Source organism: Neoarius graeffei, chromosome 17 (genome assembly GCF_027579695.1).
Source record: "Neoarius graeffei isolate fNeoGra1 chromosome 17, fNeoGra1.pri, whole genome shotgun sequence".
Taxonomy (NCBI): Eukaryota; Metazoa; Chordata; class Actinopteri; order Siluriformes; family Ariidae; genus Neoarius; species Neoarius graeffei.
The window spans coordinates 34,295,811-34,310,113 of record NC_083585.1 but is presented as its reverse complement, the minus strand read 5'-3'; the positions used below and the strand labels follow the sequence as shown (position 1 = coordinate 34,310,113).

The window sequence follows — 14,303 nt, the reverse complement described above, 5'->3', positions numbered from 1 at the left end:
TCTTATTGCCCCTGTCCCAACTTTTTTGAGATGTGTTGCTGTCATGAAATTTCAAATGAGCCAATATTTGGCATGACATTTCAAAATGTCTCACTTTCGACATTTGATATGTTGTCTATGTTCTATTGTGAATACAATATCAGTTTTTGAGATTTGTAAATTATTGCATTCCGTTTTTATTTACAATTTGTACTTTGTCCCAACTTTTTTGGAATCGGGGTTGTAATATCCATGCAGGAGCAAAGACTTCTCTCTGAACCATCAGACACACCGTGGATGTGGTCAGGCATGTTTAGTATTTTGGCGCCCTCATCCGACTGCACAGTGTAGTGGCTTCTTCCTTTTTTGTGTTTAGTTTGTTTAGTACATTCATCAAACCTACTGACCTCCTCAATCATGGTGTCCATGGTTTCATTCAGCTCTGGTTTGGTGGCATTGCTGGCCACCATGTTCCTCAGCCTAAGACAATACTCCCTCAGCTTAAAAAAAGGAAAGAAAAAACACATGACTATCTTCATGCAACACAAGTATAAACATGCAAAGTACAACTCGAAAGCAGAAATGTTTCCTTAACATGAGTTGAAAGGAACTAATTGTATGTTCTTAGATTAGAAGATACATTGAGAAATATTTTAAGAATATCCATGTCAGTTTTTGAAGTTGCAAAATTCAAGGTAGTGAGCATTCAAAAAGAATTTATACAACAGTCGGACAAACAGCGGCCCAAGAATGCTGATAACAGGACTGAAATGTTTCACTGTTTGTATCATGCCGCTTATCTCTGCTTAATACATAAATTACAATTCTACCAATAGTTTATTACACTGGAACAGTTACGACACTTACCACAGGTTGTTAGTGAGCCAGAGCATTGCATGGCAACATGTAACAAACTATCCGGCTGTAGCTTCTTTGGTAACCATTTTCATTGATGGAAAAGAGTAACAAAATATTTGAGTCTGTCAGCTACTTAATGTGAGGTTCTTGATTAGAAAACTGTTGTATAAAAGCAAGATCACACTCGCAACCATGATGTACTAAATACCAGCAGGGCTGTAATTACCTGCAGCATTTGGTCTACAGCCGAATCACAGCCATGCTGATATTCAGTACAACAGCACTGTGGCTTGTGTGATATTGTTTAATTCACGTCCATCATTTAGGTGTGTCGATTGGAATCTAGAGGTGGACTTTGCACCTCATAGCCTTTGGTTAATCTTTTTATACTACCATGACTGTGGTACGTCTCCCTGATATAAATATTATGCATACATTATTTTTATTGGGCATTATAACCAGTGGTGGAAAGATAAAGCATAAGTAAACTTCAGTAAAAAGTGCTGCTATTATAGTAATAAGTCACTTGAGCGGTCATTAGGAAAATTCTCTCATTTAAGAATTTGTCATTTTTTCTGTTAAAAAGTACTTGATTCATCTAATGTTAACCAATTGTGTATCAAAATTGAATTACTTACAAATTGCACATACCATCGTTTTACTTGCCATGCAGGCTTATTATTGATTTTTTAAATTGGACTAAAAAAAATAAAATAAAACTGATACAGTGAATTATGTATTCAAGTATTGTAATGAGAACACATGCAGTTTATTACTTTCCACCCTTTATAACAGATCAAGTTAGCAGGCTGCCCACAAGTGATCTGAAAACAAGCCTAGCCATGTTTGCAGTCTGAATCGTTGACATCTAATACTGACACACAGGCTGATATACTGTAGGCACAATTTGTTTAGATGGAAGAGACCACTTGGCACTATATTTTACTGCAAATCCATTCTTAAGGTATTATAAGTAAGTTTGCTAAATCAATTGGACAATGTTCTGTGCTCTCCAGCTGTAGACGGCTGGCCAATAAATCCTCATTCTGTAAAATGTCAATCTAACTGTGGGGAAATACAGCAGTATACCTTGTGATTGAGGACATCGTTCATTCTTCGAGAGGCCTCAGAGCTGTGAGACTCAGGAAAGCACTTCTTTGGGACAACACCATATTTTTCTGGAAAACACAAATATTAATATCCTTCTATATGATTTGAATAATATTCAAGTTTTACCCTAATCTGTGGACATACTGGGTCCATTCACATTATTTTTACTTCTATTTTAAAGAAACATTGCTGTGGCAGAGGGGGCGTGGTGGAACATCAGCTGTGGGTTGCAAGGAGTCAGGTCGAACTGGCAGGGAACGTGGGATTAGTTTCACCTGTGTTTGATTACTGGCAATTTACTTATGTGTGTTTTCTGTGTTCTTTCAAGAAGGCCAGTAATGTGAGAGAGACAGAGAGAGAGAGAGAGAGAGAGAGAGAGAGAGAGAGCGCACCAAGAAACGGACTACCATGAGTGTATGTGTCTGTGTGCTTAAAGTACAGAGAGCAACAGAGTCGCTGAAAAGTGAACTTTAAACGAAAAAAGAAAAAGCACCTTGAGCTGTAAAGCCTATCTCCCATTTCCTCATTGCCTAAACTGCACGAGTGTTAGAATTACATTCCTAATTTACTATGTAGACACAGACTGACAAATCTGGCAAGTACCTTCCAGAATATCAGCTGCGTAATAAGACCGCAATAAAATGACAGCCTTGAAGTCGTATAGCTTGGTTTCCATTCAAACAGATCACAATTTTTCACAAAAACTGACCAATAAGGTTAACCAGCATATCCCACTGTCCACCATCATTGGTGGGATTTGAGAGCAGAAACTGGACCAATCGGCCATCTACTGGCTCATTCTTCTGCGCTGTCTCCACACAGCTGTGCAAAAAGTAATAGCAGCGTTCCACCTGAGAAAAACAGACAGCAAGAGAGAAAGTCCATGAGAGACAGTATTGTCATAAAACTGGGAGAAAAACCTTTGGTAAAAATCACAACATGCACAGATTTGCACATCCACAATGACGTGAACAAATGTGTGTCTTGTTCACAAAACAGCATACAACATCAAAATGTGTGGCAATTTCAGAGCAACTGACAAATCAGCTTTAACTGTGTTGACACAAGCTCCTGTCCACTGTCATATGTATCGGACATGCCACGATTTACTCTCATATACATCCAATTTAAACGAAACACACCATAATTTATGCAGGATGGGGCAGAGACAATGAGAGGAAGCATTCAACATACTACATGTATCCAAAATCTGGGGAAGTAAACGGTGCAAAGGAAACTCGTTTCAGTGTTTCATGTCCAAATCATGTAGAAAACTGAACATTTTTCCAGTCATCTAAACTACAACGAACAAAATCATATCTGGTGTGTGTTGTATTATTGATAAGAAATCATGTAATAACCTCAAAATATCTGAGTGTGTTTGAACAGCATGTCTGTCCAAGATGTTACATCCAGCTCAGAGCTCCTTCTTGTATGTAAATGTGTCTATTTCCTAAAATGAGCCTCATGTCCCTGCCTCTGATTCATTACACGTTCGTATGAAGTTTCTGGATTTTGATTAGTAATGTTAGCCAATGTAATGTCATTAATATTAGATTATGTTAATACTGATAAATAAATACAAATAAAACATTTGTCAGGTTGTAAAAATGTTCTGCTGACACTTACACAGACTCTGTATTTGATTAGATAAACAGATTAAATCTAAGAATAATGAAGGTGTCAAACAAATTTCACAAATCACATTTGACTGAACACAAGTATGATGAACAAGGGCCAGATTTTAGTAACCGTGATTTAAAATGTCATTCTACTAACAGCACTCTTCTCTAGACAGGTTATACAGCACAAATGCAACTTATAGACAGAATGCTCCTTCCCAAGTGCAGGACTAACGGACTTAAAAACTCCTTTGTCCCTCACGCCATCAGACTGTACAACTCCTCTCTGGGGGGGAGGAGGGGTAACAGGAGGACAGAGGATGGGAAGGAACAGTAGCCTAGCTTGACAATAAACAATACTGGACAATGTGCAATATAATGTGCAATACCTCTTCCGTTGGCCCTTTTTTCCCCCTCTTCCCCATATCTTATTCTTTTTTATATTTGTATATGCAAATACCTAATTTAATTTATCTAGAAGTTTTTTCTCTATTTCTATTCTCTGTTTATCCTGTAACGATGCTACTGGAATTTTAATTTCCCTGAGGGGAACCGCCCAAAGGGATCAATAAAGATCTGATCTGATCTGATCTGATCTGATCTGATCTGATCTGATCTGATCTGATCTAATCTAATCTAATCTAATCTAATCTAATCTAATCTAATCTAATCTAAAGATCTGCAAGTGCAGTAACATGGACTTACCTTATCCCAGAAAAAGAGATAGGACTGACTGAACTCAAACTCTTCTATATTATACTTCTTCATAAAAGGAAGTCGCATGACATTGAGGCACGAGAAGATCCAACATCTCCCTAGCAGCAATAAAAAAAGAGGGAAAAAAAAAAAGAATAATTTGCTCATTTAGGATCAATACCAGGAGTGTCATTATAAAAAATTTCTAGGATCAAATTTCCTCTTATAGTCCATGAACTTGAGGGATTTCTCTAGCTGAAGTCGATTTGCTTGTTCAAGTGGGGGAAAAGATGTAGAAACAATTTTTGATGCAACAAATGTTTTACCAATTATTTGTAGCTACATTCAGGAAACAATATTATATCCACATCAACAAGATTCACTCCACTTTTATAAATGAGGTCGCTGGATTTCTGTAAAGCTGATTTGGGACAATGTTAAAAGCACTATACTAGTGCATCTCAAAAAATTAGAATACCATGAAAAAGTTCCTTTTTTTTTCATAATTTAATTCAAAAAGGTAAACTTTCATATATTCTATATTCATTACATGTAAAGTGAAATATTTAAAGCCTTTTTTGTTTTAATTTTGATGATTATGGCTTATAGCTCATGAAAATCAGAAATCCAGTATCTCAAATTATTAGAATATTCCCTAAGATCAATCAAAAAAAGGATTTACAATACAGAAGTGTCCAACTTCTGAAAACTATATTCATTTATACACTCAATACTTGGTTGGGGCTCCTTTACCATGAATTACTGTATCAGTGCGGTGTGGCATGGAGGTGATCAGTCTGTGGCACTGCTGAGGTGTTACTGAAGCCCAGGTTGCTTTGATAGTGGCCTTCAGCGTATCTGTATTTTTGGGTCGGGTGTTTCTCATCTTCCTCTTGACAATACCCCATAGATTCTCTATGGGGTTCAGGTCAGGCAAGTTGGCTGGCCAATTAAACACAGTAATATCATGGTCAGCAAACCATTTGGTAGTAGTTTTGGCACTGTGGGTAGGTGCTAAGTCCTGCTGGAAAAGGAAATCAGCATCTCCAAAAAGCTCGTCAGCAGATGGAAGCATGAAGTGCTCTAAAATCTCCTGGTAGATGGCTGTGTTGACTTTGAACTTGATAAAATACAGTGGACCAACACCAGCAGATGACATGGCACCCCAAATCATCACAGACTGTGGAAACTTCACACTGGGCTTCAAACACCTTGGATTCTGTGCCTCTCCACTCTTCCTCCAGACTCTAGAACCGTGATTTCCAAATTAAATGCAAAATGTACTTTCATCTGAAAAGAGGACTTTGGACCACTGAGCAACAGTCCATTTCTTTCTCTCCTTAGCCCAGATAAGACACTTCTGACATTGTCTCTGGCTCAGGAGTAGCTTGATATTAGGAATGTGAAAGTTATATCCCCTTTCTTGAAGATGTCTGTTCGTGATGGGTCTTGATACACTGACACCAGCCTCAGTCCACTCCTTGTGAAGCTCTCCCAAGTTCTTGAATCAACTTTTCTTGACAGTCCTCTCAAGACTGCGCCCATCCCTGTTGCTTGTGCACCTTTTCCAGCCACCCTTTTCAGCAATGACCTTTTGTGGCTTACCCTCCTTGTAGAGGGCATCAGTGATCATCTTCTGGACAACAGTCAAGTCAGCAGTCTTCCCCATGATTGTGGTTGTGTGTACTGAACTAGACCGAGAGATACACTGTGTTCATACTGTTTTACTCAAACTCAAAATGAAATATTCTAATATTTTGAGATTTTTTTTATGTTTTTGCACTGTATGCCATACTGATTAAAATTAAAATAGAAAAATGCTTGAAACATTTTAGTTCATGTGTAATGAGTCTATATATATATATATATATATATAACATTTTCACTTTCTTAAATAACTGATGGAAAATATTGAACTTTTTCACAATATTCTAATTTTTTGAGATGCACTAGTACATCTAAAATTGAATCAAATAAAAATGCAATAAGAGGGCAACTGTAGGTTCAGTTAAGTTGTAACAATATGAACAAGCTCATATAACTACTTTACTTTGTAATAAGAAATACAGCAAAAATAGTGTATAACAGTATTATAGTGATTTGGAAAAGAATTTTTCCCAGTTGGCCATGGCCCAGCTCTCAGTACAGCTCGGTGATTTTGCTATGTGTTCGGTTACCTGAGTTCTTCTGGTTGGTGACAGGCTTGCCCTCGGCAGGGATGGCGTGCTGGAAGACATGCGATGTGTCTTGGACTGTCTGCCTGTGTAGGCACACTTCTAGAGGGTCGATGCAGGTCGACACATTTTGGGCCAGCAGATATCGAGGCTCGCTCTTCAGACGCTTAATAAAAGCAGATACTTTCTCCCCACTCAGGCCTGTGGTTAGACACAAAGGAGATTGATTCAGTGTCTATTTAGAGGATAGAGTAGCTTTAATTGCATAACCCTTCTGCAAACCTGAGAACCTGGACAAGAAGGCATAGACCACAGAGGTCAGAGATGAACAGAACATATAAAGAAGTACTAGGAAGGCAGAGTGTTCTCTGCCTGATCATTTAAGTGTCTCAATTCATCAAAACAGCTTAGTTCAGATAATTACTGTATGTCCATCTTAAGTACACCATTACATTGTCGGAAATAATGACATAAAACATATTCTCACAGAAACACCTTTATAGCTTACATATAAGTATAACTGAAGTAAAAAGTATGTAGTGGGTCAGAGTAAGAGCTACTGACTAATATTCACTGCTCAGATTTCAGCATTCGTTCATTGTTCAATAACCACTTTAACCTGGTCAGGGTCACAGTGAATCTGAGGCTTATCCCAGGAATGCAACATGTGAGGTGGGAACAAACCATTAATGAGACACCAGTTCTGATCTCAGTATTGGGTGTGTGTGTGAGATTACATCTATATTGATAATCATTATCGCAATAATGACCTTTGCTGGGCTGAGATCACTGTTCACAATATGAAATTGAGCATCCTTATCAAATAATGCATGTTTTATGTCCTGTAAGCATCATGGATGATCTTGATTAGTGTTTCCGCTGTGTTTTGAGCCATAGAAAAACATTTCACATGATCAAACAGTTGCAGTGATTTTTGTCAAAATATCACCAAATCACATCATATCAGTTCAGCCTCTCACATCAATGTCAGTCCAGTACCACACACCCAATCATTTTATCCACTCATCCATCCATAACCGCTTATCCTGTGCAAGGTCGTGGGCAAGCTGGAGCCTATCCCAGCTGACTACGGGCGAAAGGCAGGGTACACCCTGGACAAGTCGCCAGGTCATCACAGGGCTGACACATAGACACAGACAACCATTCACACACATTCACACCCACGGTCAATTTAGAGCCACCAATTAGCCTAACCTGCATGTCTTTGGACTGTGGGGGAAACCGGAGCACCCGGAGGAAACCCACACAGACATGGGAGAACATGCAAACTCCACACAGAAAGGCCCCTGTAGTCAAACCCAGGACCTTCTTGCTGTGAGGCGACAGTGCTAACCACTACACCACCGTGCCGTCCCAATCAGTTTATCGATGATTATTAAATAATATATGGTGCCGTTATGCTGACACTGTATCCGAAAAGCCACTGGAAAATTGCTAAATCATGCATCACGGTTCAGTGCTTATAATGATTGTTGTGTTTCACAGTAAAAGTATCAAATTAAAGCTGAAGGGACACAGGAAATATTGCTGCTGTATAAATAACACCAAAATACCCCACGAGATCTAAATGACAAAAAAATGGCAATAAGAACAAATAAACATGAGCCATGTACAAAAATGCAGCTATTATGACAATGTTTAGTAAGGCGCGACAGGCCTAGCAAGCCGGCCACAGATGACGCGTGCTCAAGATAGACGCAGAGAGCCTCGTACAGGCTGGCAACCGACAGGCCAACAAGGTGTCAAGGTGAATGAGTGAGTGTTTAGGAAGGGAGTGTGAGGTTTGTCATATCCATGGGGTTTCTTAGGCTTGTTAGTATATCTGCTTTTTGTTCCTTTCTCTCAGCTTTGCATCACAGGAGAAAGGGCTTTTAAAGTGACTGTCCCAAAACTATGAAAGATACTTCCTATCCAACTCCATGCTTCCAGTTCTTCATTATAAGACATGCCTCAAAAAATCTTTTCTATCTTGTTTTTCCACTCACCCAGTGACTCATATGCACGTGTTTATTGTGCATTTTACTGCTTAGTGATCTGTTTCATCTTGTAGTTATGTACAGAGTTCTCTTTTACTTTGATTTTTGCATTTATTCATTACCTTTATTTTCACTGAATTATGATTATTATAGTGCTTGCAAAGCATAGCATGATATTGTTCTTCCTAAGCTTATTATTATTATTCCCTTTTTCTACTAATCGATTTTCTGTGAATAATTCTTCAAACATTGCTTAATGTAGAAACTTTGTTGCATAGGTCTTGTAAATGACACTCGAGCCATGTTATTTTCATTTTTCTACACTTTATACTTTTTAAGCTATTAAAGGAATGATTGAATGGTGGAATCTTCATTCTATAACGGTCATTACATTCTACTTACATTCTATAACTGTCACTGCTGCAGTCTCTCTCTCTCTCACACACACACACACACACACACACACATTATACGTCTTCATAAAAGGAAGTCACATGACACTGAGGGACAAAAATATTCAATAACTCCCTAACAGAAACAAATAATTATTTTTGCTCAGTTAGGGTCTATACAAGGAGCATCATTTATTTAAAAAAAAAATCCTACAATTAGATTTTCTCTTATATTACATGAATTTGGGGGATTTCTCTAAGCGCAGTTGATTTGCTCCTTCAACTGGGGCGAAAGATGTAGAAACATTTTGTCATGCAAATGGGCATTTTACAAATTGCTTGTAGCTATTTTCAGGAAACAATAAAACATCGACATATTAAGATTGCTTTTACAATCGTCTTTATACACGAGGCTCCTGGATTTCTGTAAAGCTGATTTGTGAATGTTAAAAGCACTATACTTTAAAATTGAATCAAAGAGAAACACAAGAAGAGGGTGACTGTAGGTTCAGTTACGCTGCAAGAATATGAACAAAGCAGAAATATGATTATATAACTTCAGCATCGATTTAATCTCTCTCTCTTGCCATCTTTGCAAGCACTACTATTTCCTGGTATTCCATCCATCCATCATCTGTAGACGCTTATCCTGTTCTACAGGGTCGCAGGCAAGCTGGAGCCTTTCCCAGCTGACTATAGATGAGAGGTGGGGTACACCCTGGACAAGTCGCCAGATCATCGCAGGGCTGACACATAGACACAGACAACCATTCACACTCACACCTACGGTCAATTTAGAGCCACCAGTTATCCTAACCTGCATGTCTTTGGACTGTAGAGGAAACCCACGCAGACACCATGCAAACTCCAGACAGAAAGGCCCTCGCTGGCCGCCGGGCTTGAACCCAGGACCTTCTTGCTGTGAGGCGACAGTGCTAACCACTACACCACCGTACCGCTCTCTATTTCCTAGTATTGCAAATCTCATTCTCATCTCATCATCTCTAGCCGCTTTATCCTGTTCTACAGAGCCTATCCCAGCCGACTACGGGCGAAAGGCAGGGTACACCCTGGACAAGTCGGCAGGTCATCACAGGGCTGACACATAGACACAGACAACCATTCACACTCACATTCACACCTACGGTCAATTTAGAGTCACCAGTTAACCTAACCTGCATGTCTTTGGACTGTCGGGGAAACCAGAGCACCCGGACGAAACCCACGCGGACACGAGGAGAACATGAAAACTCCGCACAGAAAGGCCTTCGTCTGCCACAGGGCTCGAACCCGGACCTTCTTGCTGTGAGGCGACAGCACTAACCACTACACCACGGTGTATTGCAAATCTATTATTATTATTATTATTCATAGCAGTATTACATACTGGTCTGTTCTGTGATGTATGTAATTTCTTTAGGTACCTTCAAAGACACTTATAAATAAAAGAACGCTATTGTTATCGTGGTTTTTTTTTCTATTAGTACTATTATTAAAAGACAATATACACATTGTTGAATGCAAGCATGAATGAGAATCGATGGCCAGACTGCTTTTTTAATGGAAAAGGCCAAAGGTTAACCACTACAGTGACTTGCAACTTTTTAGTACTAATGCAACTGAGAGCTTCATCAGTCCATTTACTGCAGCTCAAACACCACAGTACATTACTGAGTGAATCTGAATATCATTTAACATCATCATCATAGTGTTTGTGGAGATGATGTTGTTGTTGTGAGCAGCAGAGCCCTGATCAGCAGTGAAGTGCCTGTGGATCTGGTTTTAATCCACTACCTGAACACAGCACCTCCTGAAACAGTATTATTCATTAACTGAAGTTTTTCTCACTCATGCCTTTAAAACGTAACTTACAGCTTGTCCTTCATATTGCATCCTGTCTGTCTTTACAGAAATGACTTCCTGCAATATATGTGCGTTTTTATATAATTATAAACCATTTATACACTGAGCGACAGCTAGCTAACGACATCTCACATGCTTTAGCCCGGTTTTATGGACCGGGTTCTGTTAGCTTAAAGGCTAGTCAGCTATGCTAACTATTACAAACCAAATAAGGCTGTCTAGCTGCACAAGAGCCTCAGTTACAGAGCACAGCAGGGAGCTGTGATGAAATATCAGTGAATACATACCAGCATCCATCTTCACTCTCAGCAGATTGACTCTTATGTGAGTTATGTGAGTTTTGCTTCGCCTTTGTTTATTTTATTCGCCGACGGGGCCAGTCAGCGAGCCGAGCGCGGAATCCCGGAAACAGGAAATGCAAATGACTTTCCAGTTGGGGTTCATCTCAGGCTCATTCAGCACAAGTGTGCTTTACAGAACTAATATTGTGTCGGTTCCCCCTGTGCTGTCCAAACAGCTCTGACCCACTGAGGCATGGACTTTGCAAAACATATCAAGGGATGCTGTGGAATCTGCCACCAAGACTAGCAGCAGATCTAAATAACTTACCATTTTATAGAGACTCATATATCAAGTCAAGTCATCTCTCATCTCATTATCTGTAGCCGCTTTATCCTGTTCTACAGGGCCGCAGGCAAGCTGGAGCCTATCCCAGCTGACTACGGGCGAAAGGCGGGGTACACCCTGGACAAGTCACCAGGTCATCACAGGGCTGACACATAGACACAGACAACCATTCACACTCACATTCACACCTACGGTCAATTTAGAGTCACCAGTTAACCTAACCTGCATGTCTTTGGACTGTTGGGGAAACCGGAGCACCTGGAGGAAACCCACATGGGCACGGGGAGAACGTGCAAACTCCGCACAGAAGGGCCCTCACCGGCCACGGGGCTCGAACCCGGACCTTCTTGCTGTGAGGCAACAGCGCTAACCACTACACCACCATGCCGCCCCAAGTCAAGTCAAGTCAAGTCAAGTTTATCTGTATAGCGCTTTTAACAATAAACAGTCGCAAAGCAGCTTTACAGAATTTCTCATCTCATCTCATTATCTCTAGCCGCTTTATCCTGTCCTACAGGGTCGCAGGCAAGCTGGAGCCTATCCCAGCTGACTACGGGCAAAAGGCGGGGTACACCCTGGACAAGTCGCCAGGTCATCACAGGGTTGACACATAGACACAGACAACCATTCACACTCACATTCACACCTACGGTCAATTTAGAGTCGCCAGTTAACCTAACCTGCATGTCTTTGGACTGTCGGGGAAACCGGAGCACCCGGAGGAAACCCACGCGGACACGGGAAGAACATGCAAACCCCACACAGAAAGGCCCTCGCCGGCCACGGGGCTCGAACTCGGACCTTCTTGCTGTGAGGCAACAGCGCTAACCACTACACCACCGTGCCACCCCAAGTCAAGTCAAGTCAAGTCAAGTTTATTTGTATAGTGCTTTTAACAATAAACATTGACGCAAAGCAGCTTTACAGAATTTGAATGACTTAAAATATGAGCTAATTTTATCCCTAATCTATCCCCAATGAGCAAGCCTGTGGCGACGGTGGCAAGGAAAAACTCCTTCAGACAACACGAGGAAGAAACCTCGAGAGGAACCAGACTCAAAAAGGAACCCATCCTCATTTGGGCAATGACTATAACATTAACAGTCCTAACATAAAGTCAGCTTCATTGATGCTATAAACCCCCCACCGACAGAAACCCGATCACGACAACCACAGTCCCAAAGTCAGCTCATATATCTCCATTGCATTTACCCTTTTGCACCATGAAGAAGAAATCCCAGAGGAAACCCATGTAGGCACAGGGAGAACCTCAGTTGGCCATGAATTTTGAACCCAGAACTGTCTGGATGGAAAGTTTGGAGCCTATCCCAGCTGACCATGGGCGAGAGGCATCGGTACACCTTGGACAAGTCGCCAGCTCATCGCAGGGCTGACACACACATAGAGACACAAACAACCATTCACACTCACGGTCAATTTAGAGCCACCAATTAACCTAACATGTGGGAGGAAACCTACATGCAAACTCCACACAGAAAGGCCCTTGTCGGCCACTGGGTTCGAACCCAGACCTTCTTGCTGTGAGGCGACAGCGCTAACCACTACACCACCGTGCCCTGGATGCAAGGTGACAGTGCTAACCATTGTGTCACCGTGCCTGAAGTGATTCTAATTTTAACCCCAAATAAAGATCAGTTGTGTCTGTAGAGTCACCGGTGAGTAGCTTAGTGGTTAGCGATTGAGTTCTACTCAATTGTTGGGTCATACCAAAGACCATCATAAAACTGGTGCCTACTGCCATCTGGCAAGGCACACTGCAATACAGATGTGAGTGGGGAGTCAAACTCTCGTGGTTACCAGAGGACTAGCCTCCCACTGTAACCCTATCTATGCAATATAGGTGAGAGGCCGAGGGCTACGAAATGGAGATCGGCGCTGCCAAATGCGCCATGGATGGTGCAGGAAGGACTTTGACTTGACTTTTGTGTCTGTAGGCTTTTCATAACATCATTCACGATCCCTGCTTCCCTGCCCACTGTGTAACTGCGTATTGGTCTAGACCAGGGGTCGACAACCTTTAGCATTAAAAGAGCCATTTGGGCCCGTTTCCCACCAAATTAAAAGCCATTCTGAGCCACAAAACCTATTTGACCACTAAATTGAAGGTAACACTCCATATATAGTTTCTTTAAAGTTATGCTTCATATATGAACTATAGTGTGTTGCTTTTATGAAATTAATAAACTATAAACAGAAAACAACTGACTTTTATTTTCCATTTTTAACAATGCAAAACACCAAATTCTTTTGAACTCTGAAAGAAAAAAAAAGATACTGGCATTTATAAAGTTTTTTTCAACTAAAATATTCAATGCAGGCCTGTTTGAGTCCTTCCCTTATTTGAGGATTTTTTTAAACTTAACCCTTTGACGCAAAACATATGCACACCCCTTCTAATGCACAACATGGGTCAAAAATGACCCGCGTTCATTTTCCAGTTTATTTCATGCTGACTGAGTTTTTCTTTGCTCTATCTTTTGAAATCAATTTATTTTATGATTGAATATTCCAAGTATTCTTTAAATATCTTGTTTTTAATTACCACAAATCATTCATTTAATTTTTTCTTTCCTACTTTATGAACAAAAATACTTTTTATATTACTACACATGGGTCATCCAAGTGTGATTTAAAATTAAATGTCTTAATACTATAATAATAATTTGTTTCAAGTAATTACTTTAGCAGTGAATGGGGCCAGTTATTTATTTATTAACTATGTAGTTAGCGAAGCCAACTACAATAAAATTAGCTAACTAAAGTAGATCATGTCAACAGCTAGGTAGCTAATAGTAATTACTTGTAACTTTCTGATGAGTAATCTACTCACTCTCAAGGTAACCTAAACATAATCAATTTTTTTCTAAGGTAATGTTAGAACAATTGAAAAACATACTTACATGTATTAGATGGGCAAAGGGTGCTGTGCTGAGCTGTGAAATGTCTGACACAAGCACAATTCAC

The 14,303-nt window shown here is 40.2% G+C and overlaps 1 protein-coding gene across 1 annotated transcript in view; it reads right to left on the bottom strand.

The window, feature by feature from the left end:
* blmh (bleomycin hydrolase) overlaps positions 1-11,091 on the bottom strand; it is a 42,233-nt gene extending 31,142 nt beyond the window's left edge. Inside the window, exons 1-6 of the mRNA XM_060944082.1 lie at positions 10,979-11,091; positions 6,443-6,640; positions 4,275-4,384; positions 2,657-2,798; positions 1,927-2,015; positions 387-479 (exon numbers count right to left, since the gene is read on the bottom strand). Coding sequence (XP_060800065.1) covers positions 387-479; positions 1,927-2,015; positions 2,657-2,798; positions 4,275-4,384; positions 6,443-6,640; positions 10,979-10,988 — 642 coding nt within the window. The 5' untranslated portion in view covers positions 10,989-11,091. The remainder of the gene's footprint in view (positions 1-386; positions 480-1,926; positions 2,016-2,656; positions 2,799-4,274; positions 4,385-6,442; positions 6,641-10,978) is intronic.
* Between the last annotated feature and the right edge of the window lie 3,212 nt (positions 11,092-14,303).